Source organism: Heptranchias perlo, chromosome 26 (assembly GCF_035084215.1).
Source record: "Heptranchias perlo isolate sHepPer1 chromosome 26, sHepPer1.hap1, whole genome shotgun sequence".
NCBI classification, from domain to species: domain Eukaryota; kingdom Metazoa; phylum Chordata; class Chondrichthyes; order Hexanchiformes; family Hexanchidae; genus Heptranchias; species Heptranchias perlo.
Window position 1 is genome coordinate 27,871,245 of NC_090350.1, and position 13,921 is coordinate 27,885,165.

At 40.2% G+C, this 13,921-nt stretch overlaps 1 protein-coding gene across 1 annotated transcript; it reads left to right on the plus strand.

Annotated features, from left to right (window-relative positions):
* On the plus strand, positions 1 to 10,346 carry ccdc28b (coiled-coil domain containing 28B). The gene is made up of 6 exons (XM_068007016.1): positions 1 to 190; positions 2,465 to 2,649; positions 3,885 to 4,048; positions 7,396 to 7,550; positions 9,429 to 9,451; positions 10,093 to 10,346. Exons 1-6 carry the CDS (start codon positions 20 to 22, stop codon positions 10,163 to 10,165), a joined length of 771 nt encoding a protein of 256 aa, XP_067863117.1. The 5' UTR covers positions 1 to 19; the 3' UTR covers positions 10,166 to 10,346.
* The last annotated feature ends 3,575 nt before the right edge of the window (positions 10,347 to 13,921 follow it).

The following is a 13,921-nucleotide window of genomic DNA, read 5'->3' on the forward strand; positions in this document are numbered from 1 at the left end:
CTTAACCTTGTTTACTGAGATGAAACTGACGCTCTGGGACATTGACACATTGTTACACTTTGCGGAAGCGAAAGCTCTTTACATTGTATCGAAGAGGGTTTCAGAACATTTAAGGATCGTACTCGCTGAGCCTAGAAATACACGTATAAGGATTTTAAAAACCCGTTCAGATCGATTCCTCCCTTTACAGGTAAAGATTCGTCTACAATGTAAATACAGCAAGTATCCACTAAACAACTTTGCTGAGCAGACAAACGGTCCGTTTTGTGCAATAAGTAGACTATTGTTCAGCGGTAGAGCATAGGATTCAAACTATTGTGGGTGAGACCGATTTTGGTATGTCCTTAATTGTTAAAGTAGAATTGAATAAATAAAACAAAACCAGAAATGGCTATTTTACCCATGAATCGTTCGGCTGCACGGATCGTGTATGGTTGCCGTTATTAATGATAAATCGTAGATTTAAAGGCTTCCAATTTCAGTCTGCTGGTGTTGATAAATCTGGGCCTACCTCTTGTGAATGCTAATGTTGTAAGCGTCGGTCTGGAGTATTTTTGCCTTGTGGACCAAGCACTACACGGTAGCAGGGTTGGGATATTTCGGAGAGTCAATTCAGCATTCGAACGATTTGTCTCTGGGACACTGTATTTTTCACGGAAAGTAGTTTTAAAGTTTAATTTCATTGTATTGTTTTAATGTTTTGAATGCATTTGACAAAAGTCAGCCGTGAAAGTTTAAAGTGAGATGAGGAAAAAAATAATTAATTAAATAATCCAGCATTGGCATTTCAGGTATGACATGATGTACAGAGCAGTAATCTAATACATCTTCACTCCACCCAAACCTGTGACTCGTGTCTGTCACACACCAAATGCCACATCTTGTTGCAGATACAAAGCAATTTTTATTAAAAAAAGAAAAACAGCCATTGACCTGGAGTCTAAATTTACAACTGCCTTCTGGTGGACTTCAGCAGTTTACAAGTAGGTACAATTAAAAGGGAAAAATTTGTACGGCTATGGGGAAAGGGCAGGGGAGTAGGACAAATTGTATACCTCTTTAAAAGAGCAGGCACAGGAACGATAGGCCGAATGGCCTCCTTCTGTGCTGTATCATTCTAAGATTCTACATGGATTTGCCTATTTAGAACAGTGGTCTTCAAGGCACAGAACAGGTTAGCAGCTAAAAGTCGCAATTGCGTTCCAGACCTGAGACAAACCACGAGCAATGCTACAGGAGATCGACTGTTAAGTATCACTTTATGAAGAATGGAAGAGGCATCTCTGGAGTATGGTGCATCCAATTCTGAGCTTTTTTTCTAAAACTATTTTCAAATCAGCTAACTTAATTAGACAAAATACTAAAAAAATGATCAGTGATTATCAGTTTTCGTTTAAAATAACCATTTCCTCAATTTATCAATTTGAGAGTAAACCCCCTTTAATTCTCCTCCAGCCTTTTGTCCTGATCTCCCTAAGCAACAGAGCAATTGTAACCAACAGATTAGTTGGGGCAGTAATAGGAATGCAGAGAAGAAAATAGCCAGGGTTACCACTCCCGATCACCATCCAGTGACTCCCACTGAAAAATGCGTATGAGAATAAGATCAGGCTCAGTTGTGATGCTCCCCATGATTGAATAGCCTGCCACCATTCAAGGTCTGGGCTCACACACAACGATAATGAAATAGCCACTTTGGTGTGGTACTGCTAGGATTTCTGGTATCGATGGATTGCACCCCAACATTGGTGGGAAGAGGAGGCGAGAAAACAGAAGGGAAAAAATACTTGAGTTTTCTTCTCATTGTTTATCATGTCTTCAGAACTGCTTGATTGAATTACTGCCGTGTAACACATTTCCAAGTGTCCATTTCTTGTTTGTAGTATGTGTAACATGGTGAATTGTCTTGAATTTTGAGGTAATTGGAGATGTGAAATCTAAGGCAGAAAAATGTGAAATGATACATTTCGGTAGGAAGAACGAGGAGAGGCAATATAAACTGGAGGGCACAATTCTAAAAGGGGTACAGGAACAGAGAGATCTGGGAGTATATGTGCAAAAAACGTTGAAGGTAGCAGGGCAGGTTGAGAAAACGGTTAAAAAAAGCATACGGGATCCCGAGCTTTATAAATAGAGGCATAGAATACAAAAGTATAGAAGTCATGATGAACCTTTACAAAACATTGGTTCGGCCACAACTGGAGTATTGTGTCCAGTTCTGGGCACCGCACTTTAGGAATGATGTGATATTTTTACATTTAGATTATTCATTTTTCACAGCATGTTTTATTTCAGTTTGCAGTTGTTTTAAGTCCTGTCTTCCTACAAAAATAATAAAACTTATTGATATAGATTCATTTTGTGACAGCATTAAAACATTTGAAAAAGAATCTCGCTGTTGTGTGGATAAAACTTTAAAAAGTTGAATTTGATGACTTGGTTCACTTTTGCTTTGATCTCTCAGAATCCAACTGTGAAACATCTGAGAATGGAAGAGAAGAAAAAGAAACGAAGCCCAAAGGTCACTTTGAACCAGCAGGCCCCACAGGGCAACCCCAGGAAATTATCTGTGCCAGCCAGTAAGAGTGCCACATTCTCCACTGGTTTACCTCAGCCTCCTTCACCAAAACTAAGGTCAAAGTTGAAAAGGTTAGTGCCAAGTTAACTGGTGTAAAATCTAAATTCCATTGGGATTCCCACTGTATTGTGTATTTTCTCTGAGTAATCTGTTCCAACTGATCTCACATGTGTAAACTTTGCTCGCTGATGTGTTGCCATGAATGCCTCTTTAACATATAGGAACATAGGAACAGGAGTAGGCCATTCAGCCCCTCGTGCCTGCTCCGCCATTTGATAAGATCATGGCTGATCTGTGATCTAACTCCATATACCTGCCTTTGGCCCATATCCCTTAATACCTTTGGTTGCCAAAAAGCTATCTATCTCACATTTAAATTTAGCAATTGAGCTAGTATCAATTGCCGTTTGCGGAAGAGAGTTCCAAACTTCTACAACCCTTTGTGTGTAGAAATGTTTTCTAATCTCACTCCTGAAAGGTCTGGCTCTAATTTTTAGACTGTGCCCCCTGCTCCGAGAATCCCCAACCAGTGGAAATAGTTTCTCTCTATCCACCCTATCTGTTCCCCTTAATATCTTATAAACTTCGATCAGATCACCCCTTAACCTTCGAAACTCTAGAGAATACAACCCCAATTTGTGTAATCTCTCCTCGTAACTTAACCCTTGAAGTCCGGGTATCATTCTAGTAAAGCTACGCTGCACTCCCTCCAAGGCCAATATGTCCTTCCGAAGGTGCGGTGCCCAGAACTGCTCACAGTACTCCAGGTGCGGTCTAACCAGGGTTTTATATAGCTGCAGCATAACATCTGCCCCCTTGTACTCTCGTCCTCTCGATATAAAGGCCAGCATTCCATTAGCCTTCTTGATTATTTTCTGCACCTGTTCATGACACTTCAATTATCTATGTACCTGAACCCCTAAGTCCCTTTGGACATCCACTGTTTTTAACTTTTTACCATTTAGAAAGTACCCTGTTCTATCCTTTTTTGATCCAAAGTGGATGACCTCACATTTGTCTACATTGAATTCCATTTGCCACAGTTTTGTCCATTCACCTAATATCGGCAATTAAACTTGGCATAAGGACCAATTATATGAAGAAAATCATTGTCATTTTTGCATTAATCCCAACATTAAACTAATAGATAAGACTTGAAACAGTGTTAGGAGACTGCCTGCCTTTTTTTTTAAAGTGACAATTTTTCCTTTTATTGGTATGAAATAGTTGATATGATGATTAAAATGATTTTATTTTTATCTATTTAATAAAAATTAAATCTTCAATTGTTTGGACATTTGAGCAGGGCAAACAAAGATAAAGTGAAACCCCCACAGCCAACTGGGAAGATGACAAAGTCAGCTCCAATTCAGCATTCGTTCCTGACGGATGTTTCTGACGTGAGAGAGATGGAATGTGGCTTGCTGAATTTACTGAATGATTTCCACTCTGGGAAACTGCAGGCTTTTGGTGAGTTATTTGACTGAAGAGAATGCGACACTTACAATATAATTATATTGCTCATTATTTTTATGATTAGTAAAATGCATGTGTGGATTGATAGAGATAACGTTGTGAATATCATCAAACCTGATAATTGAAGTTTTGTTCCAGGCTTCCTAATTTAAATTCTGATGGCCATTTTTAATCTGACTATATAAGATGCTGCACCAGTGCTGTTAAAAGGATTTTTTAAAATGAACGTGGAACCTAGAATTCCCAAGTTCCATAAGGTTTTTATGCTGGTGTGTCACATTGTCGGTGGGCTGTCTGGAAATTTTTTAAACAGAAAGCCGTTCACCCCAATTTTTCACTCCATTTATAATCCAGATCTCCTAGATTATTTTTTTATGCTTGATATCATCAAGACCACTTACTTACTTTCACCTTTGTAACATTGCCTACCTCCTCCTCTACCTCACCTTTGCCACTGCCAAAATCCTTATTCATGCTTTTGTTACTTCTAGATTTGGTTTCTCTAATGTCCTCCCATCCTTCACCCTCTATAAACTCCAACTTGTACAAAACTCAGTTGCAGATATCCTCTATTGCACCAAGTCATGCTCACCAATCACCTGTGTCCTTGCTGACTTACATTGGCTCCCTGTTGTCCAACACATTCAATTTAAAATCCTCATTTCATCTTCAAATTCCTCCATGGCCTTGCTCACTGCGCCCTCCCTCCCATACCCTTCGGTCCTTCAGCTCCTACCTTCTGTGCATGTCCCCTCCCTTTGCCCAAGATTGATGGTAGATCCTTCAGCTGCCTTGGCCCTACTCTCTCTAACTCCCTCCCTAAACTCTCTGACCCTCCCAAACCCCCTCCATCTCTACTTCCCTCTCTAACCTTTTTAAAAACCTATCTTTTTGACCAAGCTTTTGGTTACCTCCCCTAATTCTCCCACCATGGTTTGGCATCCATTCGTTTTATTTTTTCTCCTCTGTAATGAAACAGTTTCTATGCTAAAACACTGTGTAAATGCAAGTTATTGATATGAATATAACCTTTTTTCTGTGCCAATTTTTTTCCTTGACTCCTCTGCTGAAGCCATTAAATCCTTGCTAATATATGGTTCCACAGGCATTAGTAGCACTCAGGTACTCTACTCCAGAGTCTGTTGTTCATGTGTGTATCTTGACCCTGGAGGCATCATGGATGAGCCAATCCTGCCCTCACATGCATACTTCCAGCAGGGGTCACTGCACTGTAATCAGGGCAAGAAAGCTTGGCTAGTATGTTTCCTGCCCGCCCTTCCAACTCAAGGTGCTGAGTCCAATTGTTGTGCATCTATTGTTGTTTGATGGTGAAATGGGCAGACACATGGCAAATGCAATTTAATGCAGCGAAGTGTGAAGTGATGCATTTTGGTAAGAAGAATGAGGAGAGGCAATATGAACTAAATGGTACAATTTTAATTGGAGTGCAGGAACAAAGAGACCTGGGAGTGTGCACACACAAATCTTTGAAGGTGGCAGAACAAATTTTAAAAAGCATATGGAATTCTTGGCTTTATCTGACCTTTGCCTCTGTTTATAATGTAGAGTCAGGGGACAGGTAGCAGAATGGATAGCAAGACGGCTACAAAACAGAAAACAGAGAGATGGGGTTAAGGGTAGCTACTCAGACTGGCAAAAGGTTGAAAGTGGTGGACCACAGGGATCATTGCTGGGACCACTGTTGATCACAATTTACATTAACGATTTGGATTCGGGAATCGGAAGTACAATCTCAAAATTTGTGGACAGCACCAAATTGGGGGTGTAGTTAATATAAAGGAAGAATGCATCAAAATGCAAGAGGACATTAATAAACTTGCAGAATGGGCGTATAATTTTGAATTGAATTTCAATATAGATAAGTGTGAGGTGATACATTTTGGTGGGAAGAATAAGGAGGCCACATAATGATTGGATAATAAGAGTCTAAACAGGATAGAGGAGCAAAGTGATCAAGGGGTACAGACACACAAATCACTAAAAGTAGCGACGTGGATTAATAAGGCCATAAAAAAGGCAAATCAAGCACTGGGGTTCATTTCTAGAGCGATAGAATTGAAAAGCAAAGAAGTTATGTTAAACTTGTATAGAACCTTGGTTAGACCACAATGGGAGTACTGTGTATAGTTCTGGTCTCCATATTATTGAGGCATTAGAGAGGGTGCAATAATATATTCTCAAGGATGATGCCAGAACTGAGAGGATATCCTTATCAGGAAAGGTTGCATAGACTGGAGCTCTTTTCTCTAGAAAAGAGAAGGCTGAGGGATGACCTGATAGAGGTCTTTAAAATAATAGAGTTTGATAGGGTAGACGTAGAGAAAATGTTTCCATTTGTGGGGAAGTCCAAAACTAGAGGTCATAAATATAAATAGTCTCTAATAAACCCAATAGGTAATTCAGGAGAAACTTCTTTACCCAAAGAGTGGTAAGAATGTGGAACGTGCTACCACAAGGAGTAGTTAAGGCAAATAGCATAGGTGCATTTAAGGGCAAGCTAGATAAGCACATGGAAAGAAAGGAATAGAAGAATATCCTGATACAGTTATATGAAGTAGGGAAGGAGGAGGCTCGTGTGGAGCATAAACACTGGCATAGACCAGTTGGGCCGAATGGCCTGTTTCTGTGCTGTAGTTTCAATGTAATTCGATGCAACTTTCAAAAGGGAATTGGATAAATACTTGAAGGGGGAAAATGTTCAGGGCTATGGGGAAAGGGCAGGGGAATGGATCTAATTGTATGGTTCTTTCAAAAAGCCGGCACAGGCACGATGGGCCAAATGGCCTCCTTCTGTGCTGTATCATTGTATGATTTGTCAGCTATTCAATGGATAACTCCCCTGAGCCATTGGGGAACTTATTATTTTTCTATCTTATTTTTGTATCAAAACAAATCCAGTTTTAAGAAAGCAATCTATTATTTTTTTAAATCATACTAATGTTTCTACATATATATATAAAAATATGTTTTGTCTCTGTGGGAATGTCTGAATGTAGCAGTATACATTGTCTCATTTCTTTTTGGTTGATTCATGCTAACTACATGGTGTTATAAATCATGTGGTTACCATGAACCAATCAACTCTGCAAATCATGTTCCAGTGCACAACCATTACACTGCTATACCAACTGAATATTTAAATAAGTTGAAATAATTTTAACCATTTAAAGGTTGTAACTGAAGCTTAACTAAGTTGGAGGCCTAGGTCCCTGGGACTCAGTTTATAAGCAAACAGTCAGAAATGTGAGCTGCTACAGTTTACTGAATTTCATTTTTTAAATTTAATTTTTCCAATTGCGAAAATGCTGCATTTTCTTTAGGGAAAGAGTGCTCCTTTGAACAGATGGAGCATGTGAGAGAGATGCAGGAAAAAATGGCCCGTTTACATTTCAGCCTTGACAGCCACGTGGAAGAGCTTTCTGAGGACCAGAAAAAAAATGCATCCGACAGGAATCTTGAACAGCTTCTGTCTAATGTGAGTTAGAGAGTTAAATTCTTTTTGTTTGGTGTCAAATTGTTTGGTATGGAGTCCATTGTGTAATGACAACAACTGGACATAAATTTGATCAGAACAACTAAAAGTTGTCAGAGAAGTATTCATTCATTGCTTCAGAATGAATTCAATTGTAGCTCCCAGAGATGAGAGCATACAACTCCAACTCATTGTCTTTCTAGCTTTCTAAACCCTTCAAGCACTGATGCACAAAGGGAAAGTGGTGCTTTGAGCAAGGAAGTGGAGTATCTCCCTCTTTTTACAACTAACGTGGAACCTAGTCATTCATCTGCCTTGTGTATCGCAATTAATTTGAGAACTTCAGTAATATTTTCCACAATATTTTTAAATGAATACAATTTAATGATTTACATCAGAGGATACTACACTGAATAGTATACAAATTCACTGTTTTTCTAATTATTTTAATATTCTACATTACACTTACAGAAAATAATTAGTTAGGTTCTTAATTGGAAACATTTTTCGTATTTCAAAAGGTTGAACATTCAAATCTGAAAATGTTAATAAAGATGCATGGGTTCGGTGAAGCACAGTTATAACATTTAACATTAATTTGAACAAAGCTACTTACACAAATTTCAGAATCTTTAGCCATTTAAATCTGGACTGGATCAATGCTAATCTTAATGATAACTGCCTCTGTAGGTCCAATTTATTTACTAGCTTTAGTTCTTGGTTTGGTTTGACTGTCTTCCACATGTTCTGCTGAGTATTTTCCCTCCTATGTTTTTAAATTAATCTTAGCCATTTTAGCTTAGATCTTATTATTCCTGGTTCTTCTCTGCTGTCCTCCAACTCTGTTGTTTCTTCACTCTGGTCTTGGGCCAAGCCATCAGCACATATGGTAGTTTGGCCTCAAAATAACTTGTTGCTGCTCCTGTTACCATGTAAATACTATTTTACAAAGTTTTTCACCTTAATTTCTGTCGGTATTGTGATTGAGATGCTTATTTCAGAACAGCGTGGCTGTAGTCATAGAGTTTTTTGATGCTGTAATCAGGAGTTACAATTGTAGTAAAGTTTGTGATTTCTCAGCTGGTCCAGAAAAGCACCGTACAGCAGTGGAGTGTTTACTTTGGAGTTATAAACTTGACAGAATCTTAGCCTTCAGAAAATGTATTTCCAATTGGTTTACCATGAAGCACTATTAGAGTAAAAGCTATAGAGTGGTAAATAGTTTACATGCAAAACTTCCCACCCTAAAGAAGTTCATTGTGAGACAAGTATAAGTGGGTGTGGATCAGATTATTAGGAATAAGAATGATGTAGTGCCGTATTCCCATTAAGAAGTAATGGAGTTTGAAGCCCAGTCTCGAATGAAATAGGAATTTGATTCTCAATCAGTGAATGAGTTCTGCTAATGGACCACATGGGTCTATGTTGGTGGAGGAATTGATGCAGGGTGGACTAGTTTGGTGTTGGAGAAATGTATTGCCCATTGATTGATCTTAGAATTGGATTGACAGCAGCTGTGAAGAAGTGTGGTTGAGACTGTCCCTCCATTTTAGTTGAAGTAGCCATTGTTAAGTGGATGCCTCTCTTCCCCCAAAAACCTGTTGAGGCTGAGGGTCAATTGAAAATTGAGATTGATAGATTTTTGTTAGGCAAGGCTATAGAGGGTTATGGAACCAAGGCAGGTAGGTAGAGTTAAGATACAGATCAGCCATGAACTAATTGAATGGCAGAACAGGCTCGAGGGGCTGAATGGCCTACTCCTGCTCCTACATGTCTGCAGTATGGACCTAATGGCATTAAATACTGATTATATTGAGTGCCTGTTAGTTTTTAATGATTGTATTAAATAATATATTTTTTTATTTTGACTTTATCTTACAGTTGGAAGAGCTTAGTACCTCAATGTATCCTTTTCAAATGATTCCTGTCAATAATTATCTATAGTCAGTTGTCTTCCAAGAATTAGTTACTTTGGTAACCTAACAGCAGTGGCAGTAACTTTTCAACCAGCTGGTTGTAGATTCGAGTTCCAGGACTTCCTGGCAATATGTGAGTATTCTCAATTTTTGGCGCTCTCAATGAAAATTGACTTCAATAAAATTTGGGAGAGATGTAAATCAGGCTGCCGACTCGCTATCACACTATCGCACAAAGCCAAGATCTAACCCTAAGAATCAGGAGGCCCTTTGATAATGAAGGACATTCCAGGCAATCTCAATCCTGTCCTCAACTGATGTCCACGCACATGCTATTCTAGAAGGGATCATTGTGTAGTGAACAGGAATCCTAAAGGATTGTTGTGCTGTCTACTGAACTCAGGAGTGCCAATGCCAGCTATAGTGCCCCACTTGCTGCCCTGGCTGAAATCAGCGAACTCACATGAACCAAACTAGAGGTTTCCCGGTCTGTATTGTTTAATATTATACTGGGCACTGTATTCATCTATAGAGCTGTAAGGGGAGCCCATTTAAGAGCCTTTTAACTGTTGATTAGGTGCATGATTTTTCTATATGTTCAGAGGAAATGATCCTTAGTAGAAATTCAGACAAAAATTACACTTGGCAGAAAATCAAGAAATGCCAAAAAACCAAGAACTGCCGAAACCCCCTACTTCATAGAGATTGTGGTTACTGAGACTCAATGGAGCCTTGGATAAAGGGAAAATGGACTGCACTCCTCAATGAAAGTACCGCTGGAGAGAGAAGTTATAATGCAGAAAATTACTGGCTTTTACATTGAAGATGGGAACCAGATGTAAAAGTTAATTGTTAAAAGATTTTATTATGGGAGTGAATTGAGGAGGCGGGGTTGGGGGGGGGAGGGGGCGAGCAGTGTGTTTTCTTTTCTTGTCAGTGTTACCTCTTCCCCTGAAAACATTGACTCTTTGCTACAGTGCAGCTGCCCTCTGGGTTACTTCCCTTAGTAGCCATTACTCATGTGAGCCTTGACAATGAATTTCAACAGGTTATTCAACTGTTAGTGGTGGTATCACAGCTGAATCCAAGTCTGATCTTCTTCTCACTCGGCTACATGTAGGGGCCACTGGACAATAATTAGGAGCCAGAACCGTCGACGATTTTCCCAATCTCTAATCCAGTGGTGCTGAGACCAATCATAGCACCTCAACGCCATCCCAGCTGAAATCGGCTAAAACAACATAAACTTGAAATGTCAATGTTCCATGTCTGTATGGCTCGTTTATTCACTGGATAAATTTGCAAAACCATCAGGAGAGCCTGTTTTTGTTTCTGTGGCTTGGGCACAGGTGGATTTCGTGGTAGGCAGGCTCAAGACAATATTGTGAAAATAACTTTAAAAATGTAATTAACATCTTTCCTGACACGGAGGGCTTAACTTTTATATCATGTGTACTATAGCATGAGAGTAGGGCCTCTTAAGGATCAACAAGGTCATCTATGTGCGGAACCACAAGAAATGGGTGAGATCCTGAATGAATATTTCACATCGGTATTTACGGTTGAGAAAGGTTGAGAAAGGCATGGATGTTAGGGAACTTGGGGAAATAAATAGTGATGTCTTGAGGAGTGTACATATTACAGAGAGGGAGGTGCTGGAAGTCTTAACGCGCATCAAGGTAGATAAATCTCCGGGACCTGATGAAATGTATCCCAGGACGTTATGGGAGGTTAGGGAGGAAATTGCGGGTCCCCTAGCAGAGATATTTGAATCATCCACCGCTACAGGTGAGGTGCCTGAAGATTGGAGGGTAGCAAATGTTGTGCCTTTGTTTAAGAAGGGCGGCAGGGAAAAGCCTGGGAACTACAGACCGGTGAGCCTGACATCTGTAGTGGGTAAGTTGTTAGAGGGTATTCTGAGGGACAGGATCTACAGGCATTTGGAGAGGCAGGGACTAATTAGGAACAGTCAGCATGGTTTTGTGAGAGGAAAATCATGTCTCACGAATTTGATTGAGTTTTTTGAAGGGGTAACCAAGAAGATAGATGAGGGCTGTGCAGTAGACGTGGTCTACATGGACTTCAGCAAAGCATTTGACAAGGTACCGCATGGTAGGTTGTTACATAAGGTTAAATCTCATGGGATCCAAGGTGAGGTAGCCAATTGGATACAAAATTGGCTTGACGACAGAAGACAGAGGGTGGTTGTAGAGGGTTGTTTTTCAAACTGGATGCCTGTGTCCAGCGTTGTGCCTCAGGGATCGGTGCTGGGTCCGCTGTTATTTGTTATTTATATTAATGATTTGGATGAGAATTTAGGAGGCATGGTTAGTAAGTTTGCAGATGACACCAAGATTGGTGGCATTGTGGACAGTGAAGAAGGTTATCTGGGATTGCAACGGGATCTTGATCAATTGGGCCAGTGGGCCGATGAATGGCAGATGGAGTTTAATTTAGATAAATGTGAGGTGATGCATTTTGGTAGATCGAATCGGGCCAGGACCTACTCCGTTAATGGTAGGGCGTTGGGGAGAGTTATAGAACAAAGAGATCTAGGAGTACAGATTCATAGCTCCTTGAAAGTGGAGTCACAGGTGGATAGGGTGGTGAAGAAGGCATTCGGCATGCTTGGTTTCATTGGTCAGAACATTGAATGCAGGAGTTGGGATGTCTTGTTGAAGTTGTACAGGGCATTGGTGAGGCCACACTTGGAGTACTGTGTACAGTTCTGGTCACCCTATTATAGAAAGGATATTATTAAACTAGAAAGAGTGCAGAAAAGATTTACTAGGATGCTACCGGGACTTGATGGTTTGACTTACAGGGAGAGGTTAGACAGACTGGGACTTTTTTCCCTGGAGAGTAGGAGGTTAAGGGGTGATCTTATAGAAGTCTATAAAATAATGAGGGGCATAGATAAGGTCGATAGTCAAAATCTTTTCCCAAAGGTAGGGTAGTCTATAACGAGGGGGCATAGATTTAAGGTGAGAGGGGAGAGATACAAAAGGGTCCAGAGGGGCAATTTTTTCACTCAAAGGGTGGTGAGTGTCTGGAACGAGCTGCCAGAGGCAGTAGTAGAGGCGGGTACAATTTTGTCTTTTAAAAAGCATTTGGACAGTTACATGGGTAAGATGGGTATAGAGGGATATGGGCCAAGTGCAGGCAATTGGGACTAGCTTAGTGGTATAAACTGGGCGACATGGACATGTTGGGCCGAAGGGCCTGTTTCCATGTTGTAACTTCTATGATTCTATGATATCGCAACAGTGGTGTGAAGCTGGTGGCCATTCATGCATTCCAGCTCGGGGAGAGAAATCAGAGAAATGGGAGAGTGAGGGGTGGGGGGGCTGGGGTGGCAAGAACAGGAACAAAAAACGCAGTCTACTCCAAACATCCTGGAGAATGCACCAAATAAAGTGTCACAAGTCAATTTTCTGGTGGGTGGACATATCCTGCACCTCCACTCCCAAAAACAGTCTTTTTCTTCCATTATTCAACTCCCTTCAGAAATCTCTAAAGGCACCACTGAGTGAGGTGACAGGGTATATTTGAAATTTTAGTCGGTCCCAATTCAAAAAGTTTGAGAACTACGGTTCTAGGGTTTTAGCTTTGGGTATCTAGAGTTGCTACACAGAGAATGTTTTTCAGTTTAACTAAATGGTGGTAGTAACTCTGAAAACATGCTGGAAACGTGGCAATTTTAACACTGAGTCTGCACCAGTGCAACTGCAACATACGAATCCAGGCTTATAGTCTTCCGAATGAGTACAAGTGGTGATGTGACTGATGTGAAGTTGTGTTTTAAATTTTATTTCAATTTTTAAGCATTATTAGACTGTGAGGAAAAACTTTTTTACACTGTGAGTGGTTAGGATCTGGAATGCACTGCCCCAGGGGGTGGTGGAGGCAGATTCAATCATGGCCTTCAAAAGGGAACTGGATAACTACTTGAAAGGAAAAAATTTGCAAGGCTATGGGGAAAGGGCGGGGAAGTGGGACTAGCTGGATTGCTCTTGCATAGAGCCGGCGTGGACTTGACGGGCCGAATGGCCTCTTTCCTTGCTGTAACCTTTCTAGGATTGTATGATTTGCTGTGTTCATTTCTATTGGATGACCAGGAGGAAAACATTTGTACAAACTGAAATGTAGGTTCATTCTCTCCTGAAGAGAGCATGCCAGTAAAAGGGATAAGCACTAAATGTTTGCTGGGCCAAACCTTGGGAATTAGAAGAGAAACACTTTTAAGCTGCTGTGGGGACCATTTGTAAAACTTGCCATTTGTAATAGTCATCCCCTATCCCCAAATACTCCGTATTTCTGCAAAATTACCAGCGTTGGTGGCTCCTCACTGAAGAGTGATTCAAATTATAATACTGGACAATAGGCATAGTACTGTTTTTAAAGTTACAGTTATTTAATTTTTGAATATTAAGTAATGATTATCTAACAATGATCGCA

Excerpts from the sequence above, each read along its gene's own strand:
- ccdc28b (XM_068007016.1), top strand. The coding sequence starts at position 20 with ATGAAACTGACGCTCTGGGACATTGACACATTGTTACACTTTGCGGAA. Across the intron at positions 2,650-3,884 it reads CTAAGGTCAAAGTTGAAAAG|GGCAAACAAAGATAAAGTGA; the intron begins GTTAGTGCCAAG and ends ACATTTGAGCAG. Across the intron at positions 4,049-7,395 it reads TGGGAAACTGCAGGCTTTTG|GGAAAGAGTGCTCCTTTGAA; the intron begins GTGAGTTATTTG and ends CATTTTCTTTAG.